Source organism: Saccostrea echinata, unplaced genomic scaffold (assembly GCF_033153115.1).
Source record: "Saccostrea echinata isolate AGI-Se365-2 ecotype Australia unplaced genomic scaffold, CSIRO_AGI_Sech_v1 ptg000019l, whole genome shotgun sequence".
Taxonomy (NCBI): domain Eukaryota; kingdom Metazoa; phylum Mollusca; class Bivalvia; order Ostreida; family Ostreidae; genus Saccostrea; species Saccostrea echinata.
The window spans coordinates 3,124,032-3,150,513 of NW_026889768.1; the positions used below are offsets into that span (position 1 = coordinate 3,124,032).

General features: G+C 34.9%; 1 protein-coding gene across 2 annotated transcripts; it reads left to right on the forward strand.

The window, feature by feature from the left end:
* Nucleotides 1-64: 64 nt before the first annotated feature.
* Nucleotides 65-25,886, forward strand: LOC133189753 (ADP-ribosylhydrolase ARH1-like). Of its 2 annotated transcripts, none has more exons than XM_061325150.1 (13): nucleotides 65-119; nucleotides 236-468; nucleotides 664-717; nucleotides 3,573-3,671; nucleotides 12,444-12,528; nucleotides 12,771-12,827; nucleotides 14,013-14,134; nucleotides 20,001-20,106; nucleotides 20,302-20,472; nucleotides 20,914-20,964; nucleotides 22,467-22,569; nucleotides 25,205-25,330; nucleotides 25,621-25,886. In XM_061325150.1, exons 2-13 carry the CDS (start codon nucleotides 309-311, stop codon nucleotides 25,777-25,779), a joined length of 1,293 nt encoding a protein of 430 aa, XP_061181134.1. In that variant the 5' UTR covers nucleotides 65-119; nucleotides 236-308; the 3' UTR covers nucleotides 25,780-25,886. The 2 variants fall into 2 exon arrangements, with proteins under 2 accessions (XP_061181134.1, XP_061181135.1); XM_061325151.1 differs by having other exon boundaries at nucleotides 66-119; nucleotides 25,617-25,781.
* The last annotated feature ends 596 nt before the right edge of the window (nucleotides 25,887-26,482 follow it).

Consider the following 26,482-nt stretch of genomic DNA (forward strand, 5'->3'; position numbering starts at 1 on the left):
TTAATTCGTTTAATATTATTTCGTATTTGACATACTTTCGCTTTTAAGTGAAAAGGAAAGTTACTTTGTTTACGTTTTGTGTCATGGCTATTTCTGTATTTCTGACTGTTGTCAACAATGTAAGACTAAGACGATTTCATTATTTTTGGTTTGTAATTTATATTGATTTTACTTGATTACTTTAAATCAGGGTTTGAATTTACTTTCTGTATCTAATATTTATATGAATTCACAGAACCCGTTTTTGTGCACTGGCCAAAACAGGAAACTATAATTAAATTTAGTAGAAGAAAAGATCAAATCCAGACATGGTTTCCTTGCCCCTGCGCTATGAGGCCGCTATGGTCCTGAGTGCGGCTGGAGATGCTCTGGGGTATAAGAATGGCTCCTGGGAGTTTTGTCATCACGGAAAAGAAATTATAAAGGAGCTAAATGCATTAGGAGGATTAAACGCTATTAAAGTGAAACGTAAGATAATACTTTTTATATTAAGTTATTGATTGCATTTGGTATAAAATTTTAAAATTAGCATACAGCTTGATCAACAATTTTGCTGATCTTTTTTTTTTAAATCAGGGCTTTGAGTAACTTTTGTCATAAATTTCAAAATGATTTTTAAATATTTCTGTAAATCAATTTGCATTGTACATTTTTTTTTTTTAGCACCAAAGTGGATAGTCAGTGATGACACTGTCATGCATTTAGCGACATCTGAGGGTAAGGTTTCTTTAACTAGCTTCTTTTTGAAATAAATGGTTGATTTTTACTTTTTTATTTATTTTTTTTTTTTTTGTGCCCCCCTGTTGAAGATTTGGGGTACAGTCAAACCTCGTTATCTCAAACTTGATGAGACAGAGAAAAAATTTCGAGATATCTGATGATTCGAGATATCGAGTGTACAATACTTAAAGAATTAGTAGTTGGGACTTCCAAATCACTTGGACATATCCATGGTATTCGAGATATCAGTGTTCGAGATACCGAAGTTTAACTGTATACAGTTTTTGCCCTGTTCGGCCATCTGTTTTTCTGTTTGTCTGCAAAAACTTTAACCTTGCCTATAACTTTTGATTGGTTGGGACTATGGCTTTCATATTGTATTCCTTGTGACAAGACATTCCTTTTGATACCAACATATTTAACCTTGATGTTGATCTTGGAGTTTGACCCACTTCTACCAAAAATTACCAAACTTACCCCAAAAATTGCCCAACTTTAACCTTGGCCATAACATTTGCTTTTTCAATAAAAATGAAACTCGTAAATTTACTTACCTTGTCATTGGTCCTTTGCAAAATTATTTTGTTAAAAACATTCTGATTGTACACACAACTCTGAAGTTGATATTAAAAAGATGTTTGAGTTTCTGATTGGCAATATCTATGTGGTTTTTGGAGAGTCTTCAAACAGTCTGTTGGAATTCCCATGGGTACCAATTGAGCTCTGTTGTTAGCAGACCTATTTTTGTATTCATATGAAGCAGAATTTATTCAAAATCTTATACATGAGAAAAAGAAATCTCTTGCTGTGGCCTTCAATTTGACATTTAGGTATATTAATGACGTATTATCAATTAACTAAACAATAGTTTTTTCCATTCATGTGTCGACACAATATATCCCTGTGAGCTTGAAATAAAAGATACCACAGAGTCTGACACATCTGTTTCATATTTGGATATTTCACTAGAAAAAGACATTAATGATAATCTAACAACAAAGCTTTATGATAAACGTGATGACTTTAACTTTTCAATTGTCAACTTCCCTTACTTATGCAGCAATATACCCTTATCACCTGCAAATGGGGTGTATATCTCTCAGTTGATTCGATATGCAAGAGAATGTTCTATGTATGAACAATTTCTAAAATGAGGTAAGTTATTGATAAACAAGTTGATGAAACAAGAATATCAAGAGTCTCGTTTAAAGTCATCATTTCATAAGTTCTTTGGTCGATACAATGACCTTGTTAGCAAATGCAATCTATCATTAAGTCAAAGTAAAACTTTGATCCCCCATTGTGGCCACACCCTACCCCAGGGGTCATGACTTAAACAGACTTGAATCTACACTACCTAAGGATGCTTACATATCAATATGACTAAACAAAGCTTTGCTGTTCTTGAGAAGAAGATTTTTAAAGACTTTTTCCTATATATTTCTATGAAAAACTTTGATCCCTCATTGTGACCCCACCCTGCCCCCGGGGGTCATGATTTGAACAACTTGAATCTACACTACCTGAGGATGCTTCCATATCAGTATGACTAATCATGACCTTGCTGTTCTTTAGAAGAAGATTTTTAAAGTTTTTCCTATATATTCCTGTATAAAACTTTGATCCCCCATTGTGGCCCCACCCTACCCTCAGGGATCATGATTTGAACAAACTTGAATCTACACTATGTAATGAAGGTTTCCTGAAAGTTTCAACTTTTTTGGGCCAGTTGTTCTTGAGAAGAAGATTTTTAAAAGTGTGGATTCAACTATTGTTACAGAGGCTTATTTTAACAAAAATCATTACGGCCAGATTTTTAATTTATATACAGTGGCGCCTCGTTTATCCGGACGCCTCTGTCCCCAACGAAATCGTCCAGATAAATGAATCGTCCGGATAATTGAATCACATATCAAAAAGCACTCTCTCTATAAGCATGTATATATGCACATTCTTGTTTCAAATGTGACAGCAAAGAAAAAAAAACTTTTAAATTATATTTTGGTTAATTGTTTTAAAAGCAGTAATTGATTAATTAAAAAAAATGGATGGCCAATTTTATGCCGAGACCTCCTTTTTTAATTCACCTTCTCTTTGACATGTGACTTCATGGGTTGAGCAAATTTTGATCTACTGTTGTTTTATTTTGTCATATATTATAATTATTGAAGCTTATATGATATGACAGAACTGTTCAGCATCATCATTGAAAATGTTCAAATATAATCTAACTCTGTATATTCCCCGTATATTCATTACACATGGTTACTATAAAATTAACTGAACACTGCAAACTAATCAAACAAAGTATTAAAAACATTTGTAAACACAAGCCATCTTCATGATTATCAATATTATTTTTTTCTACAGACGCTAAGTTTGAATTTCGATCATTAAAAAATACCTTGAAAAACGTAATCAACTTCTGTACGTAACGCCAGTTTGATATGTAATGGACGTTTGTAAACGGTAGTACATTAGATAGAGATTGTAATTAAGTATGTTGAGCAAACAATTATGTAAGAATTAACAATCTCTATATATATATATTTATTTTTTTTAAATTATTCAGGTTTTGCATGCATACATTTGATCAAGTGGTAATTCTTTCAAAAAAAAAAACAAAACAAAACAACACTTATCTTATTATGCAAAATACCACATGCTACAATGTGTTAGATCTACAGAGAGAAAATTGAACACTTAACCTGCTGACAAATGATCTGACTCATGAACCATGATTATATTCTAGAAACACAGTATATAGTTCATTTAAAGTTAAATTATACAATGTATAAAGACAGAAATACAATAGAAATATTTGTAACAGTTGTATTTATAATTTTCTGCAGCCCTGACCACATGTAAAAAATCCAGAAAAGATGAACTATTTAAGGCAATTGCTAGAAACTACAAACTGTGCATGAAGGATATGAGAGACCGGGCACCAGGTACTGTGTCTAGGAGGGGTTTATCAGCCTTAATTTTATTATCTGATGTAAAAGAGATCCAGCACAAGGTACAGTGTCTAGGAGGGTTTTATCAACCTTAATTTTATTATCTGATGTAAAAGAGATCCAGCAACAGGTACAGCGTCCAGGAGGGGGTTATCAACCTTAATTTTATTATCTGATGTAATAAAAAGAGATCCAGCACCAGGTACAGTGTCTAGGAGGGGCTTTTCAACCTTAATTTTATTATCTGATGTAAAAGAGATCCAGCAACAGATACAGTGTGTAGGAGGGGTTTATCAACCTTAATTTTATTATCTGATGTAAAAGAGATCCAGCACCAGGTACAGTGTCTAGGAGGGGTTTATCGGCCTTAATTTTATTATCTGATATAAAAAAAAAGATCTGGCACAAGGTACAGTGTGTAGGAGGGGTTTTTCGGCCTTAATTTTATTATCTGATGTAAAAGAGATCTGGCACAAGGTACAGTGTGGAGGAGGGGTTTATTGGCCTTAATTTTATTATCTGATGTAAAAGACATCCAGCACCAGGTACAGTGTGTAGGAGGGGTTTATCAGCCTTAATTTTATTATCTGATGTAAAAGAGATCCAGCACAAGGTACAGTGTGGAGGAGAGGTTTATCGATCTTAATTTTATTATCTGATGTAAAAGAGATCCAGCACCAGGTACAGTGTGGAGGAGGGGTTTATTGGCCTTAATTAGGTCACCTGAGTCACTCAGGTGACCTATTGCTATCTATTTTTGTCCGTCGTCGTGCTTCGTTCGTCGGTCGTAAACTTTTGAACATTTTCAGCTTCTTCTCTGGAACCAGCAAACGAATTTCAACCAATTTTGGCATATCTATGGGTGAAGGGGACCAAAATTTTGAAATTCGTGGCCCCTGCCCCCCAGGGGCCTGAGGGGTCGGGCCAAAACCATCAAAATTAATGCAATCTTTAAAAATCTTCTTCTTTGCTCCTGGACATCAAGCAGTCAAACTGTTGGCATGATTGTAATAAGCATTAAGCCCTTACCAAAATTGTGAAATTCATGGCCCCAGGGTTAGAGGCTCTGGTGCTAGGGCAGGGCTATATAGATCATATAGTGAAAGTGCATTATTTCTTTGAAAATCTTCTTCTCTACTCCTGGGTATTATTGAAACAAATTGAATACATAGTTATGATAAGCAAGGGTGACTCTACCAGAATTGTGAAATTCATGACCCCAGGGTCAGGGGTTCTGGTGCTAGGGCGGGGCTATATAGATCATATAGTAAAAGTGCATTATTTCTTTGAAAATCTTCTTCTCTACTCCTGGGTATTATTGAAACAAATTGAATACATAGTTATGATAAGCAAGGGTGATTCTACCAAAATTGTGAAATTCATGACCCCAGGGTCAGGGGTTCTGGTGCTAGGAAGGGGGGGGGGGGGTATATAGATCATATAGTGAAAGTGCATTATTTCTTTGAAAACCTTCTTCTCTACTCCTGGGTATTATTGAAACAAATTGAATACATAGTTATGATAAGCAAGGGTGACTCTACCAAAGTTGTGAAATTCATGACCCCAGGGTCAGGGGTTCTGGTGCTTGGGCGGGGCTATATAGATCATATAGTGAAAGTGCATTATTTCTTTGAAAATCTTCTTCTCTACTCCTGGGTATTATTGAAACAAATTGAATACATAGTTATGATAAGCAAGGGTGACTCTACCAGAATTGTGAAATTCATAGCCCCAGGGTCAGGGGTTCTGGTGCTAGGGCAGGGCTATATAGATCATATAGTGAAAGTGCATTATTTCTTTGAAAATCTTCTTCTCTACTCCTGGGTATTATTGAAACAAATAGAATACATAGTTATGATAAGCAAGGGTGACTCTACCAGAATTGTGAAATTCATGACCCCAGGGTCAGGGGTTCTGGTGCTAGGGCAGGGCTATATAGATCATATAGTGAAAGTGCATTATTTCTTTAAAAATCTTCTTCTCTTCTCTTGGGTATTATTTAAACAAATACATGGTTATGATAAGCAAGGATGCCTCTTCCAAAATTGTGAATTTCATGACCCCTGGATCAGAGGTTCTGATGTTAAGGCGGGGCTCTTTTTATTATATAGTGAAAATGCATTACTGCTTTAAAAATCTTCTCTGCACCTGGGCATATCAGAGGCAAAAAGAGTAAAAGTTTTAATAAGGAAGGGTATTTTTACCAGATTTTTGAACATCAGGACCATTTGGTCAAGTGTTCTGGTCCAGGCCAGGGCTCTATTAATTTGTATTCTACTGAGAGGAGTTATTCCCCTTTGCCATTTACTTGTGATAATTAAACACTGTAAATATTGTACTTCAAAGGTTAATAGAATAAGAGAATTATGCAAGAATTTTTATTGTATAATACAAAAAGTACTTTCATAGTTTTAATGATCAGGTAGACTTGTAAGTAATAGATAAATAAAAATGAGACAAAAATAACTTTTCTTATTAAATGTTCATCAAAGACCATGCAAGAGAGGCCAATGTTAGAGATTTCAACAAGGAATTAAAATAGTTCAGAAGCACTGATAGTTTGTTAATATACTGTATATTGAGAGTGATAAATGGGGAACAGATTAGAACCTAATTTATGATCTGTTAATGAATACTAGACTTATTATTTTGTTGATCCTGATCACCCTATTTTTCTTGCTTTTGGGCAACAAAGCTTCACCTTTCAGTTCATTTTCTACTCTATGGATCCTCTAAATTGTTGTATTATACTCAGGTGACCGTTAAGGCCCTTGGGCCTCTTGTTTTATTATCTGATGTAAAAGACATCCAGCACCAGGTACAGTGTCTAGGTGGGGTTTATCGGCCTTAATTTTATTATCTGATTTAAAAGAGATCCAGCACCAGGTACAGTGTCTAGGTGGGGTTTATCAGCCTAAATTTTATTATCTGATGTAAAAAAGATCCAGCATCAGGTACAGTGTGGAGGAGTGGTTTATCAACCTTAATTTTATTATCTGATGTAAAAGAGATCCAGCACTAGGTACAGTGTGTAGGAGGGGTTTATCGTCCTTAATTTTATTATCTGATGTAAAAGAGATCCAGCACCAGGTACAGTGTCTAGGAGGGGTTTATCGGCCTTAATATTATTATCTGATGTAAAAGAGATCCAGCACAAGGTACACTGTCTAGGAGGGGCTTATCGGCCTTAATTTTATTATCTGATGTAAAAGAGATCCAGCACCAGGTACAGTGTGTAGGAGGGGTTTATCAGCCTTAATTTTATTATCTGATGTAAAAAAAAAAAAAGATCTGGCAGAGGGACAGTGTGTAGGAGGGGTTTATCGTCCTTAATTTTATTATCTGATGTAAAAGAGATCCAGCATCAGGTACAGTGTGGAGGAGGGGTTTATCGGCCTTAATTTTATTATCTGATGTAGAAGAGATCCAGCATCAGGTACAGTGTGGAGGAGGGGTTTATCAACCTTAATTTTATTATCTGATGTAAAAGACATCCAGCACCAGGTACAGTGTGTAGGAGGGGTTTATGGGCCTTAATTTTATTATCTGATGTAAAAGAGATCCAGCACCAGGTACAGTGTCTAGGAGGGGCTTTTCAACCTTAATTTTATTATCTGATGTAAAAGAGATCCAGCACTAGGTACAGTGTGTAGGAGGGGTTTATCGGCCTTAATTTTATTATCTGATGTAAAAGAGATCCAGCACCAGGTACAGTGTCTAGGAGGGGCTTTTCAACCTTAATTTTATTATCTGATGTTAAAAGAGATCCAGCACTAGGTACAGTGTGTAGGAGGGGTTTATCAACCTTAATTTTATTATCTGATGTAAAAGAGATCCAGCACCAGGTACAGTGTGGAGGAGGGGTTTATCGGCCTTAATTTTATTATCTGATGTAAAAGAGATCCAGCATCAGGTACAGTGTGGAGGAGGGGTTTATCAACCTTAATTTTATTATCTGATGTAAAAGAGATCCAGCACCAGGTACAGTGTCTAGGAGGGGTTTATCAGCCTTAATTTTATTATCTGATGTAAAAGAGATCCAGCATCATGTACAGTGTGTAGGAGGGGTTTATTGGCCTTAATTTTATTATCTGATGTAAAAGAGATCCAGCACCAGGTACAGTGTCTAGGAGGGGCTTTTCAACCTTAATTTTATTATCTGATGTTAAAAGAGATCCAGCACTAGGTACAGTGTGTAGGAGGGGTTTATCAACCTTAATTTTATTATCTGATGTAAAAGAGATCCAGCACCAGGTACAGTGTGGAGGAGGGGTTTATCGGCCTTAATTTTATTATCTGATGTAAAAGAGATCAAGCACCAGGTACAGTGTCTAGGAGGGGTTTATCAACTTTAATTTTATTATCTGATGTTAAAAAAAAGATCTGGCAGAGGTACAGTGTGTAGGAGGGGTTTATTGATCTTAATTTTATTATCTGATGTAAAAGAGATCCAGCATCAGGTACAGTGTGGAGGAGGGGTTTATCGGCCTTAATTTTATTATCTGATGTAAAAGAGATCCAGCACCAGGTACAGTGTGGAGGAGGGGTTTATTGGCCTTAATTTTATTATCTGATGTAAAAGAGATCCAGCATCAGGTACAGTGTGGAGGAGGGGTTTATCAACCTTAATTTTATTATCTGATGTTAAAAAAAAAGATCTGGCAGAGGTACAGTGTGTAGGAGGGGTTTATTGATCTTAATTTTATTATCTGATGTAAAAGAGATCCAGCACCAGGTACAGTGTGTAGGAGGGGTTTATTGGCCTTAATTTTATTATCTGATGTAAAAGAGATCCAGCATCAGGTACAGTGTGGAGGAGGGGTTTATCAACCTTAATTTTATTATCTGATGTAAAAGAGATCCAGCACCAGGTACAGTGTCTAGGAGGGGTTTATCAACCTTAATTTTATTATCTGATGTAAAAAAAAAAAGATCTGGCAGAGGTACAGTGTGTAGGAGGGGTTTATTGATCTTAATTTTATTATCTGATGTAAAAGAGATCCAGCATCAGGTACAGTGTGGAGGAGGGGTTTATCAACCTTAATTTTATTATCTGATGTAAAAGAGATCCAGCACTAGGTACAGTGTGGAGGAGGGGTTTATCAACCTTAATTTTATTATCTGATGTAAAAGAGATGCAGCACCAGGTACAGTGTGTAGGAGGGGTTTATGGGCCTTAATTTTATTATCTGATGTAAAAGAGATCCAGCACTAGGTACAGTGTGGAGGAAGGGTTTATCAACCTTAATTTTATTATCTGATGTAAAAGAGATCCAGCACCAGGTACAGTGTGTAGGAGGGGTTTATCAACCTTAATTTTATTATCTGATGTAAAAGAGATCCAGCATCAGGTACAGTGTGGAGGAGGGGTTTATTGATCTTAATTTTATTATCTGATGTAAAAGAGATCCAGCATCAGGTACAGTGTGTAGGAGGGGTTTATCAGCCTTAATTTTATTATCTGATGTAAAAGAGATCCAGCATCATGTACAGTGTGTAGGAGGGGTTTATTGATCTTAATTTTATTATCTGATGTAAAAGAGATCCAGCATCAGGTACAGTGTGGAGGAGGGGTTTATCAACCTTAATTTTATTATCTGATGTAAAAGAGATCCAGCACAAGGTACATTGTCTAGGAGGGGTTTATTGATCTTAATTTTATTATCTGATGTAAAAGAGATCCAGCACCAGGTGCAGTGTGGAGGAGGGGTTTATTGATCTTAATTTTATTATCTGATGTAAAAGAGATCCAGCACCAGGTACAGTGTGGAGGAGGGGTTATCAGCCTTAATTTTATTATCTGATGTAAAAGAGATCCAGCACCAGGTACAGTGTGTAGGAGGGGTTTATGGGCCTTAATTTTATTATCTGATGTAAAATAGATCCAGCACTAGGTACAGTGTGGAGGAAGGGTTTATCAACCTTACTTTTATTATCTGATGTAAAAGAGATCCAGCACAAGGTACATTGTCTAGGAGGGGTTTATTGATCTTAATTTTATTATCTGATGTAAAAGAGATCCAGCACCAGGTGCAGTGTGGAGGAGGGGTTTATTGATCTTAATTTTATTATCTGATGTAAAAGAGATCCAGCACCAGGTACAGTGTGGAGGAGGGGTTATCAGCCTTAATTTTATTATCTGATGTAAAAGAGATCCAGCACCAGGTACAGTGTGTAGGAGGGGTTTATGGGCCTTAATTTTATTATCTGATGTAAAATAGATCCAGCACTAGGTACAGTGTGGAGGAAGGGTTTATCAACCTTACTTTTATTATCTGATGTAAAAGAGATCCAGCACCAGGTACAGTGTGTAGGAGGGGTTTATCAACCTTAATTTTATTATCTGATGTAAAAGAGATCCAGCATCAGGTACAGTGTGGAGGAGGGGTTTATTGATCTTAATTTTATTATCTGATGTAAAAGAGATCCAGCATCAGGTACAGTGTGTAGGAGGGGTTTATCAGCCTTAATTTTATTATCTGATGTAAAAGAGATCCAGCATCATGTACAGTGTGGAGGAGGGGTTTATGGGCCTTAATTTTATTATCTGATGTAAAAGAGATCCAGCACTAGGTACAGTGTGGAGGAGGGGTTTATCAACCTTAATTTTATTATCTGATGTAAAAGAGATGCAGCACCAGGTACAGTGTGTAGGAGGGGTTTATGGGCCTTAATTTTATTATCTGATGTAAAAGAGATCCAGCACTAGGTACAGTGTGGAGGAAGGGTTTATCAACCTTAATTTTATTATCTGATGTAAAAGAGATCCAGCACCAGGTACAGTGTGTAGGAGGGGTTTATCAACCTTAATTTTATTATCTGATGTAAAAGAGATCCAGCATCAGGTACAGTGTGGAGGAGGGGTTTATTGATCTTAATATTATTATCTGATGTAAAAGAGATCCAGCATCAGGTACAGTGTGTAGGAGGGGTTTATCAGCCTTAATTTTATTATCTGATGTAAAAGAGATCCAGCATCATGTACAGTGTGTAGGAGGGGTTTATTGATCTTAATTTTATTATCTGATGTAAAAGAGATCCAGCATCAGGTACAGTGTGGAGGAGGGGTTTATCAACCTTAATTTTATTATCTGATGTAAAAGAGATCCAGCACAAGGTACATTGTCTAGGAGGGGTTTATTGATCTTAATTTTATTATCTGATGTAAAAGAGATCCAGCACCAGGTGCAGTGTGGAGGAGGGGTTTATTGATCTTAATTTTATTATCTGATGTAAAAGAGATCCAGCACCAGGTACAGTGTGGAGGAGGGGTTTATCAACCTTAATTTTATTATCTGATGTAAAAGAGATCCAGCACCAGGTACAGTGTGGAGGAGGGGTTTATCAGCCTTAATTTTATTATCTGATGTAAAAGAGATCCAGCACCAGGTACAGTGTGGAGGAGGGGTTTATCAACCTTAATTTTATTATCTGATGTAAAAGAGATCCAGCACCAGGTACAGTGTGTAGGAGGGGTTTATCGGCCTTAATTTTATTATCTGATGTAGAAGATATCCAGCATCAGGTACAGTGTGGAGGAGGGGTTTATTGGCCTTAAATTATTATCTGATGTTAAAAAAAAAAAAATAAAAAAATCCAGCACTAGTTGACAGTGTCTAGGGGGGGTTTGTCGGCCTAAATTTTATTATATCATGTAAAAAAAAAAAGATCTGGCACCAGGTAAAGTGTCTAGGAGGGGTTTTTAGGGCGTTATTTTATTACAGTATTATTATACTCGCCTACACAGGTAAAATTGCAACGTATGTTCAACATATGTTAAACATACGTTGCAATTTTACCTGTATATAAGTGGGTCCGCCTATAAGTCGGTTGTATTTTTTGAGGTTATTTTAGAGGGATTTGCTATTGACCGGCTTATAAGTCGGTACAACTTTTTGTTAGAATTAATTGACAATTTCAAACCAAAGCTCTGATGTTTTAACCTGGTTTCAGTTAATATTCTTATGAATGACATCGATATTTAATTTTAATTCATTAAGAAAAATACATAATGCACACTTTAAATAAAAATAAAGTTATTAAAATATGTAAATACTTGTACATTATGTATAATCTCAGAATGCATAGATGATATGATATATCCATACTACATTTCGACGTCCAGATAATACTAATCTTTTTATGACTCGCCTATAAGTCGGACCTAGAGTTTTGGACCAAAATTTAACTCCCAAAAAACCGACTTATAGGCGAGTATATACGGTATCTGATCTAAAAGGGGGCAATGTTAAAGACAAATTGTTCTGTATATATGTGAAATAATATAACTCACTTTTTATTTGCGATAACTTTTTTTTCGCATAATAATGTGTGACAGTCTGCTCACCAAAATTTCTTTTGCACAAATATTTTTATTTGTAAAGATTATATAAAACACTAACCAGAATTAGTGATTATTTTGTCGTGTTTATAACGACCTAAGACCTATCTCACAAAAGTAAGGCGAAGCAAGCATTTGGTGACCTACAGTAACAGATGTGCACTAAGAATTGTAAGTACAATGTATCTGGTGACTACATCTATAGACAGAAGATAGGGTCCCACCAAAAATTCTAATTCTAGATAGTATCCAGTACTAATAATGTATATCCATTTCTCATTGAAGGTGTTTTGTAAATATGAGAACATTATTCAGTAACAATCCAAATACTGGAATGCACGGATTAACTTGAAAATTATTATTTTAGCAAGAGTTGAAGACATTGTTTTGTTTAATCAGACATGATTTACTTATTTGTATCTCAGGGCTGACGTGTACGGGCAGTGTTCATGAGCTCAAACCAGACAGGCCCGACTGGAGAGATGGATGTAGAATAAACTTTAATGAGAGGTTTGTAAACATATATAAGTGTTGTATCTATGGATGCACACTACCAGACCATATGAGGTTTTGCCTTACATTTGTTGAGGCAGGTTACTTAATCTTTGGTTGCCTATGTTTAAATACATTTTGTTTTTCATTGCAACCCATAACAACAAATTGAAAATATTTATGTAAAAAAAAATATTTATAAATTGCCATAGATATAATGTAAACCAGTCAATGTACAGACACTGTAATAATTTTGACAGGGGAGGAGGATGTGGTGCCGCCATGAGAGCCATGTGTATTGGTCTCAGATACCCACGGTATGTAAGTTAAATCTCCACTTCATTATCATTTACAACCATGAGAGCCATGTGTATTGGTCTTTTTTTTCTGAAAATCTTGTGGTGGTTGCTCATTTTATATGTAGAGCAGAATGATAAAAGTATCATGTACACAAAAAACAACAATAAGCATATTTTTTTTTATTTTCCCATCTCCAAAATATTCATTCCGTTATTATATTAATATAAATATATTAATATAAATATATACATTCTAAACCAGTGCACAGTGGTCCAAGGGCCAAATTGTTCATGCTCTGAACATTCATCGAGTTCTCTGCACTGTGACTTGGAATCGGAAAAGGGGGGGGGGAGGAGTCACTTGACCCCACTTCATATTTTAACCATAAGTCACTTATAATAATTGTTACAAAATATATTAATTTTAGGAAAATTCATTGAGCAATTTTTTGTCAAGATGTTGAAAACTGCTCTTGGGGTGAAAATATTACTGCAAATTTACAATGACTACTCCCCAAAGCAACTGTGGCATTAGTACATCTATCAATAGTTTCCGATACAACTTTTATTTTCGATGAATATAAAGCATATTATTTAATATCTGGTGAAAATTATTTAATTTGTTTCAATTTTGATACCTGTATGGCATACTTAAGATTTCACTACATAAATATCAAAATATTGAAAAACGGTGGTTACCATGGCAACCATATCTTCCTTATAACCCTGATGACCATGGTTGAAATTTTCATATTATGATACCATTAACGTAAGACAAATTATATGTAAAAATGAGAAAAATTCATAGAGCGGATTTTTTTCATGTACCCTTGCAATCTCTTCCTTAAATTATTCCACATTTATTTAGTTAAATCTAATTCTACATCATGTGTATTGGTCTCAGATACTCATTGTAAGTCAGTTAAATCATTTACTGATTCTAAGTCAAAGTGTAACTGGATTACCTTTGACTGTATGTTTACATGTAGGAAGAAGAGTTCTCACAAATGCTAAACCAATTTATGGTGTCACATGTTTGAAGACTTTTGCTTGCCTTACTCAGAAATTAAGCTAACCATCCATTTTTTTCTATGAATAGTTAAAGTTTAATACTAATATGAAAATCTGAGAAAGAATTTGTCAGTGAATTTTTTCGAGAAAGAGGTGGGCAGTTCAGACAAAAATGAGAATTTTCTATTACAGTGAGACAGAACTATCAGATTTAATTGCTGTAAGCATTGAGGCAGGCAGGATGACCCACCACCACCCCACAGGTTACCTTGGGAGTTTGGCTGCTGCTCTGTTTACATCATATGCTATACAAGGTACATAACTCTGTGTGTTTGTGTTTGGTCTTCCTACAAGCTCATATAACCATATGTATACTCTAAAGGTACATAACTCTGTGTGTTCACGGTGTAGTACCTAAATGGATGCTATCAGAAAAAATGCGCGTACATTACTGCTATCCGAAAATTGTGCGGTTACTACTGGAAAAAAATGGACGAAATGGTAAGTATTTTTCTTCGCTGGCTCAATAAAATGGTCAATAATTCAATTATTAAAGATTAGCTGCTTAGTATTTCACTCTTACGGAACATAACATACCTTTTAAAACTAACTTACATCTCTAAATTTTTAATAAATAAAAGGATTGCTGATGTATAGGACGAAAACTGTCGAAAGCCTAGGACACATTTACATGCACATAAGAAATATATCTAATTAGCATCGAAATGTTTAGATATTTGATAAAAATGAATTGACAGATCGGTGCATATTTTTAAAAAGTATTGATTATTTTATACAATTACCCATCTTAATCGGTTTCTTAAAAACAAAAGCATTTTTATTCGGGGGAACTTATGTTATGGCTACTATTAGAAAACAACACCGGTTTCTATTGGAAATGTCTGAATTTTTCAATTTTTCTTTAATACACGTACTTAATTTATATCTATTATGCAATAGTTTAGAAAACTATTTTGAAATGTTCATTCTATATTCTTTTTAATAATAGACTTGTTTATATTACCTTGATTTTAATAATAGACTTGTTTATCAGGCCCGTAGGAAGCAAATTCAGTTGGGGGGGGGGGGGGGGGGGGCGCGCCGGGGCACAGCCATACATTTTCAGTTGACAGTTGAGGGGGCACTACCAAAAATTCCCTGACAAGCAAAAACAAAGGGGAAAAAAAAAAAAAAAAAGGTCATTAGATGTTTTTATTGAGGGGGCACAAGCATATAGTATCTATGTTTACTATAGTAATCTATATATCGGCAAAATTATTGGGGGGGGGCATGGACCCCCGTGCCCCCCCCCCCCCCCCCCCGGTTCCTACGGCCATGTTTATATTTCCTTGATTTTGATCCTATAACTACAAACTAGTTTATTTCTATATGTATGATATGACTAATTACATGTATAATAATGGTGTTTGCAAATACCCTGTACATTTACTAACTTCCTTGGACACAATAAAATTGTTAGTCATTAAATTATGAGCACCTTCTATCGAATTTATTAGATTTCACCTGGGTAATTACGCCAAATTCACAAATGAAGGATCTCTCATGGTGTTTTGGTTGGATATAAACTTTTATCCGATGAGTTGTGGTAAATAGTTTCTTTAGACAGGGACGCAGTATGGATTTTGAAAAGGGGGGCAGCCGGAGAAAAGATATCAACAAAAAAAAACAAACAAACAAAACACAAAAATTCTCCAAACCCGACAAAAATCCTATTCAGGGGGGGGGGGGGGAATGTTAAAATCGAACCCTTCTTTGGCTATACTGCAACAAAAAGTGGGGGGAGGGGGGGCAACTGGCCTTTCAATGAACATTTTCAATAGTAAAAGTTATGTTTGGGAAAAAGTGGAGGTGCCAGGCCCCCTGCCCCCACACAATTACCCTCCCCCTTTTCTATTTTGAAAAAGACTACTTATGTATGTTAATAATTGTGATATTGTAATGCTCTCTCCTTTAAAAGTACATAATTATATATTACTTACTGGATAGAATATTAGCCTTTTTCATATTTGGATATACAACTTTTTTTCCAAAAAGGGGGGTGGGTTGGGTGGTGGTTCCAAGCCCACTCAAAAGAGAATAGAAGAAAATTTAAGAAAATTGACAAGCAGAAAAGTAAAAGACATCTCTGTCTGAAAAACCCTTTTCTTTTGAACCCGGTGGGGGGTGGGGTGGGGGGGGGGTGTCTCTTCTCTCTATATAAATTTAATAATTCAGAAAATCCAAAGGGGGAATCAGATATTCTCTCCAATCAAGATCTGATGGTTTGAATATTGCGTGTTAATTGTATTTTCTGATGCTAGAGTACCAATGCACTACCTTCAAAGGTCATACTGAAAATTTTCTAGATATCATTTAGGTCTAAGTTTACATGTAGGCTACAAAAATCCCAAAAGACTCTAGCTTGGAAAGCTTTCCAAGGCTTTTGAAATACTGATTGTAAAAGTTATTTCATTTAACAGAACACAACAAATTCGAGTTAAGTCGGTATATGTCAAGTGAACATGTAGACATTGTGTTTCACTTGCTGTTTGGATGTTTTTGATATTTTTTTAAGGTCTGTGCAGCCATAAGTTTGTAAATTTTCTCTTTCTCAATGGAAAAGAATTTATATTTCAAATAGCAGCTGGTGCATTATTTTCAGTTTATAGCCGGTGCATACATACCAAGATTCTGATAGCAACCGTAACTTAAGAAGTTTGTGTTTTGTCCAAAAATCTCTTTCAAAATACACCTTTTATTTTTTTTTTTTTAATTATATCTACGTATTATTATAGATTAACACATCTTTACATACCAAAATGAACACAATCTAACCTATAAATGATGAAAAGAAGCATGAAAACTGGGATTATATTGACTTGAGAATGGGTACAAGCTTCAGAAATTTTACTTTATAATTTTTAAGAAGGTTGTTCTACAAAATACATCTGGCATCATTTAAACAAATTCCTTACTTGTTCCGTGCACAAGGATTTTTCTGAGACTTAATTGATTTGGGGTCACTTTCTGACAATTTTACCTCGTGTTCCAAGTTTCTGTGACATATTTATTTCAGCTAGCAGCCGTAAAATTTACGAATAGGAACAATGAACGCTTTTTTGTTCTGATAGCAACCGTTTAGGTACCATACCGTGGTGTTTGTGTTTGGTCTTCCTATAAGGTCATATAACCATATGTATACTCTAAAGGTACATAACTCTGTGTGTTTGTCTTTTGTCTTCCTATAAGGTCATATAACCATATGTATACTCTATAGGTACATAACTCTGTGTGTTTGTGTTTGGTCTTCCTATAAGCTCATATAACCATATGTATACTCTAAAGGTACATAACTGCGTGTTTGTCTTTTGTCTTCCTATAAGGTCATATAACCATATGTATACTCTATAGGTACATAACTCTGTGTGTTTGTGTTTGGTCTTCTCAAAAGCTCATATAACCATATATATACTCTAAAGGTACATAACTCTGTGTGTGTGTGTGTGTTTGGTCTTCCTATAAGCTCATATAACCATATGTATACTCTAAAGGTACATAACTCTGTGTGTTTGTGTTTGGTCTTCCCATAAGCTCATATACATATGTATACTCTATAGGTACATAACTCTGTGTGTTTGTGTTTGGTCTTCTCAAAAGCTCATATAACCATATGTATACTCTAAAGGTACATAACTCTGTGTGTTTGTCTTTTTTCTTCCTATAAAGTCATATAACCATATGTATACTCTATAGGTACGTAACTCTGTGTGTTTGTGTTTGGTCTTCCCATAAGCTCATATAACCATATGTATACTCTATAGGTACATAACTCTGTGTGTTTGTATTTGGTCTTCCCATAAGCTCATATAACCATATGTATACTCTAAAGGTACATAACTCTGTGTGTTTGTGTTTGGTCTTCCCATAAGCTCATATAACCATATGTATACTCTAAAGGTACATAACTCTGTGTGTTTGTGTTTGGTCTTCCTACAAGCTCATATAACCATATGTATACTCTAAAGGTACATAACTCTGTGTGTGTGTGTGTGTTTGGTCTTCCCATAAGCTCATATAACCATATGTATACTCTAAAGGTACATAACTCTGTGTGTTTGTGTTTGGTCTTCCTATAAGCTCATATAACCATATGTATACTCTATAGGTACATAACTCTGTGTGTTTGTGTTTGGTCTTCCTATAAGCTCATATAACCATATGTATACTCTGAAGGTACATAACTGCATGTTTGTCTTTTGTCTTCCTATAAGGTCATATAACCATATGTATACTCTATAGGTACATAACTCTGTGTGTTTGTGTTTGGTCTTCCTATAAGCTCATATAACCATATGTATACTCTAAAGGTACATAACTCTGTGTGTGTGTGTGTGTTTGGTCTTCCCATAAGCTCATATAACCATATGTATACTCTAAAGGTACATAACTCTGTGTGTTTGTGTTTGGTCTTCCTATAAGCTCATATAACCATATGTATACTCTATAGGTACATAACTCTGTGTGTTTGTGTTTGGTCTTCCTATAAGCTCATATAACCATATGTATACTCTAAAGGTACATAACTCTGTGTGTTTGTGTTTGGTCTTCCTATAAGCTCATATAACCATATGTATACTCTATAGGTACATAACTCTGTGTGTTTGTGTTTGGTCTTCCTATAAGCTCATATAACCATATGTATACTCTAAAGGTTCATAACTCTGTGTGTGTGTGTGTGTTTGGTCTTCCTATAAGCTCATATAACCATTTGTATACTCTAAAGGTACATAACTCTGTGTGTTTGTGTTTGGTCTTCCCATAAGCTCATATACATATGTATACTCTATAGGTACATAACTCTGTGTGTTTGTGTTTGGTCTTCCTATAAGCTCATATAACCATATGTATACTCTAAAGGTTCATAACTCTGTGTGTGTGTGTGTGTTTGGTCTTCCTATAAGCTCATATAACCATTTGTATACTCTAAAGGTACATAACTCTGTGTGTTTGTGTTTGGTCTTCCCATAAGCTCATATACATATGTATACTCTATAGGTACATAACTCTGTGTGTTTGTGTTTGGTCTTCCCAAAAGCTCATATAACCATATGTATACTCTAAAGGTACATAACTCTGTGTGTTTGTCTTTTTTCTTCCTATAAAGTCATATAACCATATGTATACTCTATAGGTACATAACTCTGTGTGTTTGTGTTTGGTCTTCCCATAAGCTCATATACATATGTATACTCTAAAGGTACATAACTCTGTGTGTTTGTGTTTGGTCTTCCTACAAGCTCATATAACCATATGTATACTCTAAAGGTACATAACTCTGTGTGTGTGTGTGTGTTTGGTCTTCCCATAAGCTCATATAACCATATGTATACTCTAAAGGTACATAACTCTGTGTGTTTGTGTTTGGTCTTCCTATAAGCTCATATAACCATATGTATACTCTATAGGTACATAACTCTGTGTGTTTGTGTTTGGTCTTCCTATAAGCTCATATAAGCATATGTATACTCTAAAGGTACGTAGAATTTTAGCAGAAGTTTCCTCTTTACCTGATGAATGCAATCTTGGATTAGTATACATGTACCTGATTTTTAAAAACAACCAGCATTAATTTTAATCATGTATTAACATGTACAGGATTTAGTGGAAAGAAGCAGTATGAAAGATGCTAAAATATGATAATCCTTAAAATAAGTATGTTTACAGAAATCATGACAATCTATATGTAAAAGTATGTGTAAAAGTGATTAAAATACTGTTATAGGGAAATTTTTGTCCCTGTTTTATTTTTGTTTACTTAGTGTAGATTCAGTTTTGTTCAAATCATACCCCCCCCCCCCAATTGTGACTGGGCGAATTTAAAACGGGGCGAAATTGTTTGCAAGTATGAAAGGGCGAAAATAACCCTGTATACAGTATACCTATACTGATACTGGTACTCTTCAATCCTTCTATCTAATAATAACAATTTTACTTCATGTTTGATGACAAATTTCTATGTAATGTACAAGTATATCTGTAACTCAGTTCGCTGAGTTTGTTTAATACTTCTGTAAAAATTTATATTTTAGGCATATGTGCATGATCTTTATTTCAAATGATAGTTCACTGCTATGTGCCTTTTATTCATGTGTTGTTATTTCTTGTCCTAACTTATTCCAGGAAAGCCACCCAGAAAGTGGGGAGCTGGCTTAATGAGTGTGCTGCCTAAAGCTCAGGAATATATTAAGTCAGAGAAGTTCTTTGTGGAAGACAACTTAGAAGCTTGGTAAGAAACAAACATGATCCTTACGAGAATGAGTGTACCTGATAAACCTTTGTTTGTGTACCCTTCTTAGAGAAATCAACGGAATAATACCAAGGCAAAATAGGAGATTCCTCTCAAAAATTGCAATACATGTACAGCTTATATACTATCAACACGAAACACCAACACCAAGATTTAAGTGTTTGTATTTTACAGGAATTATTTTGAGGAACGTTGGAAAAAATACCTTGAAGAGAAAGACCTCCTAGAAGGAAGCCAGGACCCAAAACCTGACAATCTGGACGAAGATGGCCGAGACAAGTTTTACAAAAGTCTGAGTTTCTCGGGCTGGGGTGGAGCCAGCGGTCATGATGCTCCTATGATTGCGTAGTTATTTTCATACTTATATTTATTTTACAAAAAAGTTTTCTTAGGTCTAAAAAATAATTGAAAAATTCTATACACAACAAGAAGAAAAATTCTACCCAATCCTTCCCTTCTTGAGCTCAACTGGTCAAAGTCCAGCAGCCGTTTTCAGAAAAATTAATATGATTCTGTGTTAAGATTTTAATTTAAGTATTTCGTATGACAAATGTTAAGTGCTTTTCACAAATGCATTCATAACAGATTGAACAAGTTTAAGATTTCACTTATGAGAAACTTCTTAATTAGCAATGATCTCAATATATACTTTATAATCCTTTAAAAAATGGCTAAGAGTGAAAAATTAAGTTGATGTCTACAACCCAAAATGGAGACCCCTTGCCATGTATAAGAGTGCAAGTTTTCAAACTTTTCCTGTTAATATTTTTTCACTTTTTGTGACAGATATGATGCTATTCTGCAATCAGGAAAAAACTGGGAAGAACTATGCAAAAGGTAACATAACTAAGAAAATTTCAGTAATAAATTTGAACTCTTCTGCATTGGATAATAAATCAGTTTCTTTGCAACATGCTCCTCACAAGTGATTGAATTAAAAATAACTTAAGCCATCAATGAAAGTATCACCGAAATGCAAGATGAATTATTTATGGCCATTGTTATCTTGCAAACTCCTTTTTGTTGAGTATTTCATGGTCCAGAGCTGAAAGCTTCTGATTAGAGCCTAGCATCTGTCTCTTTGATGCTGTGTTTCAAATTTTTCAACTTGTTCTCAAATTTAGCAAAAGGATCATTTAAATTTTTCCATGTGCATAATTAATCCACAATGAGAATCTAATAATTATATCAGTGCTAGCACATTTTACATATGCTTGTACATGTATACATATACTGGTACATGTATATCCAGATCATAAAATTACCATATGTCACTAGAATACATTTTCAATGTCAGACATGCATTTTCATTCATTTAGTATTCTAATGGTTCAGTTTTCCCATTTCATGATGAAATACAGAAGTATTTTCATTTTTAAAAGCATTATGACTTTTGTAGAAATTTTGGTTGAGAATGATGGGCCAGTGGATTTTTTATTTTTATTATGCCCCCGGATCGAAAGATTGCGGGGGTATATTGTTTTTGTCCTGTCTGTCTGTTTGTCTGTCTGTCTGTTGTCAACTTTATCCTTGCCCATAACTTTTGATTGGATGGAGCTATGACTTTCATATTTCACAGGTGTATTCCTTGTGACAAGACCTTTCTTTGGGTACCATCATATTTGACCTTTTGACCTTGACCTTGGAGTTTGACCCCCTTTTGCAAAATTTTATGAGACTTTAACCTTGGCCATAACTTCTGAACAGTTGGTGCTTGGGGTTTCAAACTTCACATGTACTTCTTTGTGACAAGGCCTTCCTTTGGATATCAACAACTTTGACTTTTTGACCTTGACCTACTTTGACCTACTTTTAACCTTGGCCATAACTTTTGAACAGTTGGTGCTTTGGGTTTCAAAGTTCACATGTGTATTCCTTGTGACAAGACCTTCCTCTGGATATCAACCTCTTTGACCTTTTGACCTTGACCTAGAAGTTTGATCTACTTTTGCAAAACTTTAACATTGGCCATAACTTTTGAATGGTTGGTGCTAGGGCTTTCATACTTCACATATGTAATCCTTGTGACAAGACCTTCCTTTGGATATCAACCACTTTGACCTTGACGTTTTACTTACTTTTAAAAAAACTTTAAGTTTCGCCATAACTTTTGAACAGTTGCAGCTAGGTCTTTCAAATTTCACAGGTACCGGTATATTCCTCGAGACAAGACCTTTCTTTGGGTACCAACATGTTTTATCTTTTGGCCTGGATTTTGACTTGCATTTGAGAAACTTTCGCCATAAGCTGCCATATGGGGGCATCAGTGTTTCACAAACACATCTTGTTATAGATCAATGTTACATGATGGGCCAGTGGATGTGTTATTTTTATTTTAGATCAATGTTTCATGGAGGAGACAGTGATAGTACTGGGGTCATTGCAGCCTGCTGTTATGGGGCCATGTATGGGTATGATGGGGTACCAGAGGGGAATTACAAGGTAACTTCTATTCCTTTTTTTCATGTCCACAAATACTTTTAAACTAGGGATGTCAACAAGTACCCAGTTAACCAGGTACTCGATCGAACGACCAAGTATCAAATACATATGTACTAAAATCGCTATTACTCGGATATTTTTTTTTTCATATTTCAAAGAACAAATTTTTTTTTTTTTATCAAAACCTTATCAAAAAATGCAACTTAAAAATGAATTGTCCATGTTTACCTTATAATAAGCATCACCCACACCTTTTAATACCCTTATTGTCTGTAGCTGTGTACTTGTTTATACGGTAATTAGTACCATGACCAATCACAGTACACAGCTGTTATCACCTCTTGTGGCCCGTTATTTTTAGCTCTTCTGGTCAGAGACCAGTAGAGCTTATGCGATAGTAAGGTGTCCGTCGTCTGTCCGCCTGTCCGTCTGTAAACAATTTTTAAAAATGCTACTTCTTCTACAGATTTGATTTGATTTCAGTAGAACTTGGCACACAAGTAGACGACACTAAGATACATAATTCTATGTATCGATTTTTGATTTTGATGAATGGTGTTGCCATGGCTACTAAAAATAGAAAGGATGACTGCACTTAAGGACGTGCCAAAATTGCAACAAAATAAACTCTCAAAACAAGCATTTTTCTTTTAATTGCAGAAATGGTCAACATCTAATCTACAACTTTACGTAATTATATTAAATAAAAGTATGTATTTACGAAGTACGAAGCTGTTTTCAAAGGCAGGGGTCATCACAATTTCTTGAATCTCCATACAATAATGAGGACGCCCACTTTTTCACTGACTTTATACATAGTTAGCGCATGTTTGTCTATTGTTCTCCGTTTAACAGTAGTTGTATATTTGCATTAATAATGTTGTGTCAAAAGGAGATTAATAGACAAACATGCGCTCATGGTTTAAAAGAGAAAAAAGCTGCTTATTCTTACATTCGCCCTCTCTGTAGTAACCAAGGGCTATGGCATGTTGAATATTATAATCACATGATTTCTTTCCTCAGGTAACTATGTGAATACTAAATTCCATCACGTGACTTGTAAGGTAGCATGTTTTATGCTAACTAGGACACTGTGCTCGAACATCGATTCAAAGTATTCTTTCCTTACATGGATGTGCTGATATTGTTAATTTCGTTTTGAAACCTTTGTTAATAGTGTACTTGTGCCATACAGAATAAAGAGGGAGATGGCAAAGAGTAATCTGTATTTTTATATATGTTATTGTTATTTATCTACTCTAATTTTAGAGCCACTCTTACAATGTTAGCTCCACCTCTCATGCATACCTAATGTTTAATCAAGGGCAGATAAGTGTAAATTCTCTATATTTGGAAAACAGTAAGGACAAAAACATAGAATTATTTTATTGTATAGGAGTCTAAAATCATTTTAACATTTAAATTTTGGTGCCAAGTTAACAGAATTCTTTAGTAAATATACATAAGTGAAATAAGGTTAAGATATAAAAGCAACAGAAGCGACGAAAAAAGACCCAAAACCCAGCGTTAAGTGCAGTTATCCTTTCCTTGAAACACTTTCAAAATGTTACTCCTCCTACAGTTTTGATCTCATTTCAGTATAACTTGGCACACAAGTAGACTACACTAAGATACATAATTTTGGATTTTGTTTAATGATGTTGCCATGGTTACTAAAATTGAAATTTCTGTAAAATACTATTGAAAGGTTATTCCTCCTACAGTTTTAGTCCGATTGCAATAAATCTTGTCACAAAAAGAGACTAAACCAAGGATCATTATTCTATTTATTGCTGTTGCAAAGTTTCAAGTCAAAGTGCTACTATTTTCTGCCTTTGTTATAAGTACAAACCAGTAAAGCTACAGTCTCGTCAGAGACTTCTGGTTTTTGATGGCTTTAATGATTAGTATTTAATGAACATCGTTTAATAAGGTTTATTATCGTTTAATTAGGGTTAATTATCCTAAAACAATTTAGTTCGCATACGGTAGCAAAATCGGACATACAAAGAAATGCCGCTACCCACTTCAAAAGTGAAAAAAAACCATTAGGATAGATCTAAAGATTTTTAAAATGTTTAAGATTATCTATGCAAAGTAAACAAAGCGTATATGCGGAAAACAACCAACATACAAGTATTAATTAAATAATATACGTCTAGCGATCTTGATAGCCTCTCCTTCTTTAAAAATTATTTCTTGCGCTTCTCTAATCATTGCAAATCTGCGTTACAGATTGTCCTCCTCTTGCGTTGATCAAATCATCTTCCTAAACAAGAACTATAAACCATTTCTAATTATTGATGTATTAATTGTTGTCTCATGTGCTTATTTGATAAATAAATTTAGTGCAAAAAACCATTTTCGTTTTGCTCGATGTTTGTATACTGGCATAGAAAACGTTAAAAAAAGTATATATCTATGGGGTACAACAGGGCTTAACTGGTCTCAATTAAATTAACACTTTGTATTTTACTTTTTACCAAATTCCCGGGTACTCGATCGGAAAATCATCCGAGTAACCATGGTAACCGATTATCAAATATTGACCGATTTGACATTCCTATTTTTAAACAAAACAAAAAAAAATCCTGCGTTTATGTTGATTTACATTATTTTAATTCCACTTTTCCAGAAGCTCGAGTATCATAAAAGACTAGTGAAGCAGGCCAGAGAGTTGTATGAAATTGCTCACGGATCTGGAGGGGAAGATCCCATGATAGATGAGGATGACGATATGATAAAAGAGGAGGATGAAGAGGTCAGGCTAAATACCCAGTCATCATACGCATTTGTTCTAATATAGAAAAAAAGTCAGGGAAAGTTGTTGATACCTTTAATAAAAATAACGCCATTTTTTATGTGAAAGCATTGAAAGAATATTTTTCAACAACAATTCTCCATGAAATTAATAACAATTTTCTGTATACGTGTATAAAAATTAAAATTTATTCAAATATAAAAAAGGTACCATGTTCATATTAATATTACTCCATGTCATATACAAGTAGAATGTTTTATAAACAAAACTTTGTTTTACGTGAAAGGCAGAAGAAAAGGAAGGAAAAGAGCAGAAGGTGGCCGAGAAAGAGAGTGCTCAAGGGGAGAAAACTCTGGAGTCAGAGAATGTACAGGAGAAAGTACAGACAACTGTATGATTGTTATCTAGCTACTATAGACTTGTGTTACTGGAAAATGTCATTGAATTAAAAGATGGTTTATAGTTTTCTTATTTCAACATCTGTTATTAGGTGATATTCCCAGAAGAATGCTTATGTTCTACTAGTACATGTACAGGCCCGCAGAAGCAATTTCAGTTTGGGGGGGGGGGGGGGGGGCACAGCCATACATTTTTCAGTTCACAGTTGAGGGGGCACTACCAAAAAATTTCTGACAAGCAAAAAAAAAAAGAGTTCAACCACCAAAAATTCCTTGACAAGCAAAAAAAGAAAAAAGAAAAAGGTCATCAGACGTTTTAATTGAGGGGGCACAAGCATATAGTATCTATGTTTACTATAGTAATCTATATATCGGCAAAATTATTGGGGGGGGGCACGGCCCCTCCATGCCCCCCCCCCCCACGGGTCCTACGGCCATGATGTATATTGACTTTTCTTGTGTTGTATATTAGAAATTATGAATGACTTACATTTTAACTAAAAAGAATCAGGGGGTACTGAAAAATGAATTATTTATCAATAGGTTATTCAATAAAATAAAGGAATCAAATGTGTAAAAGATAATACTGAAGTCAACAATTCTTGAAAAATATAACTTTACTATGAATTTTTAAAATTAAGAAAAAAAATTTCTTAGAGCCGGAGATTGACCTCACCTTGTATGCCCCCATGCATTCTTTAGTTTTATATAGTCTCCATGTTGCATCTTATCATACTTGTGTATTTCACCATGT

What these genes read in the sequence shown, in the direction of transcription:
- LOC133189753 (XM_061325150.1), top strand. Translation starts at nt 309, where the DNA reads ATGGTTTCCTTGCCCCTGCGCTATGAGGCCGCTATGGTCCTGAGTGCG. An exon ending in TATGAGAGACCGGGCACCAG is followed by an intron (nt 3,672 to 12,443) that starts GTACTGTGTCTA and finishes TTTGTATCTCAG; the next exon opens with GGCTGACGTGTACGGGCAGT. An exon ending in TAAAAGAGGAGGATGAAGAG is followed by an intron (nt 25,331 to 25,620) that starts GTCAGGCTAAAT and finishes CGTGAAAGGCAG; the next exon opens with AAGAAAAGGAAGGAAAAGAG.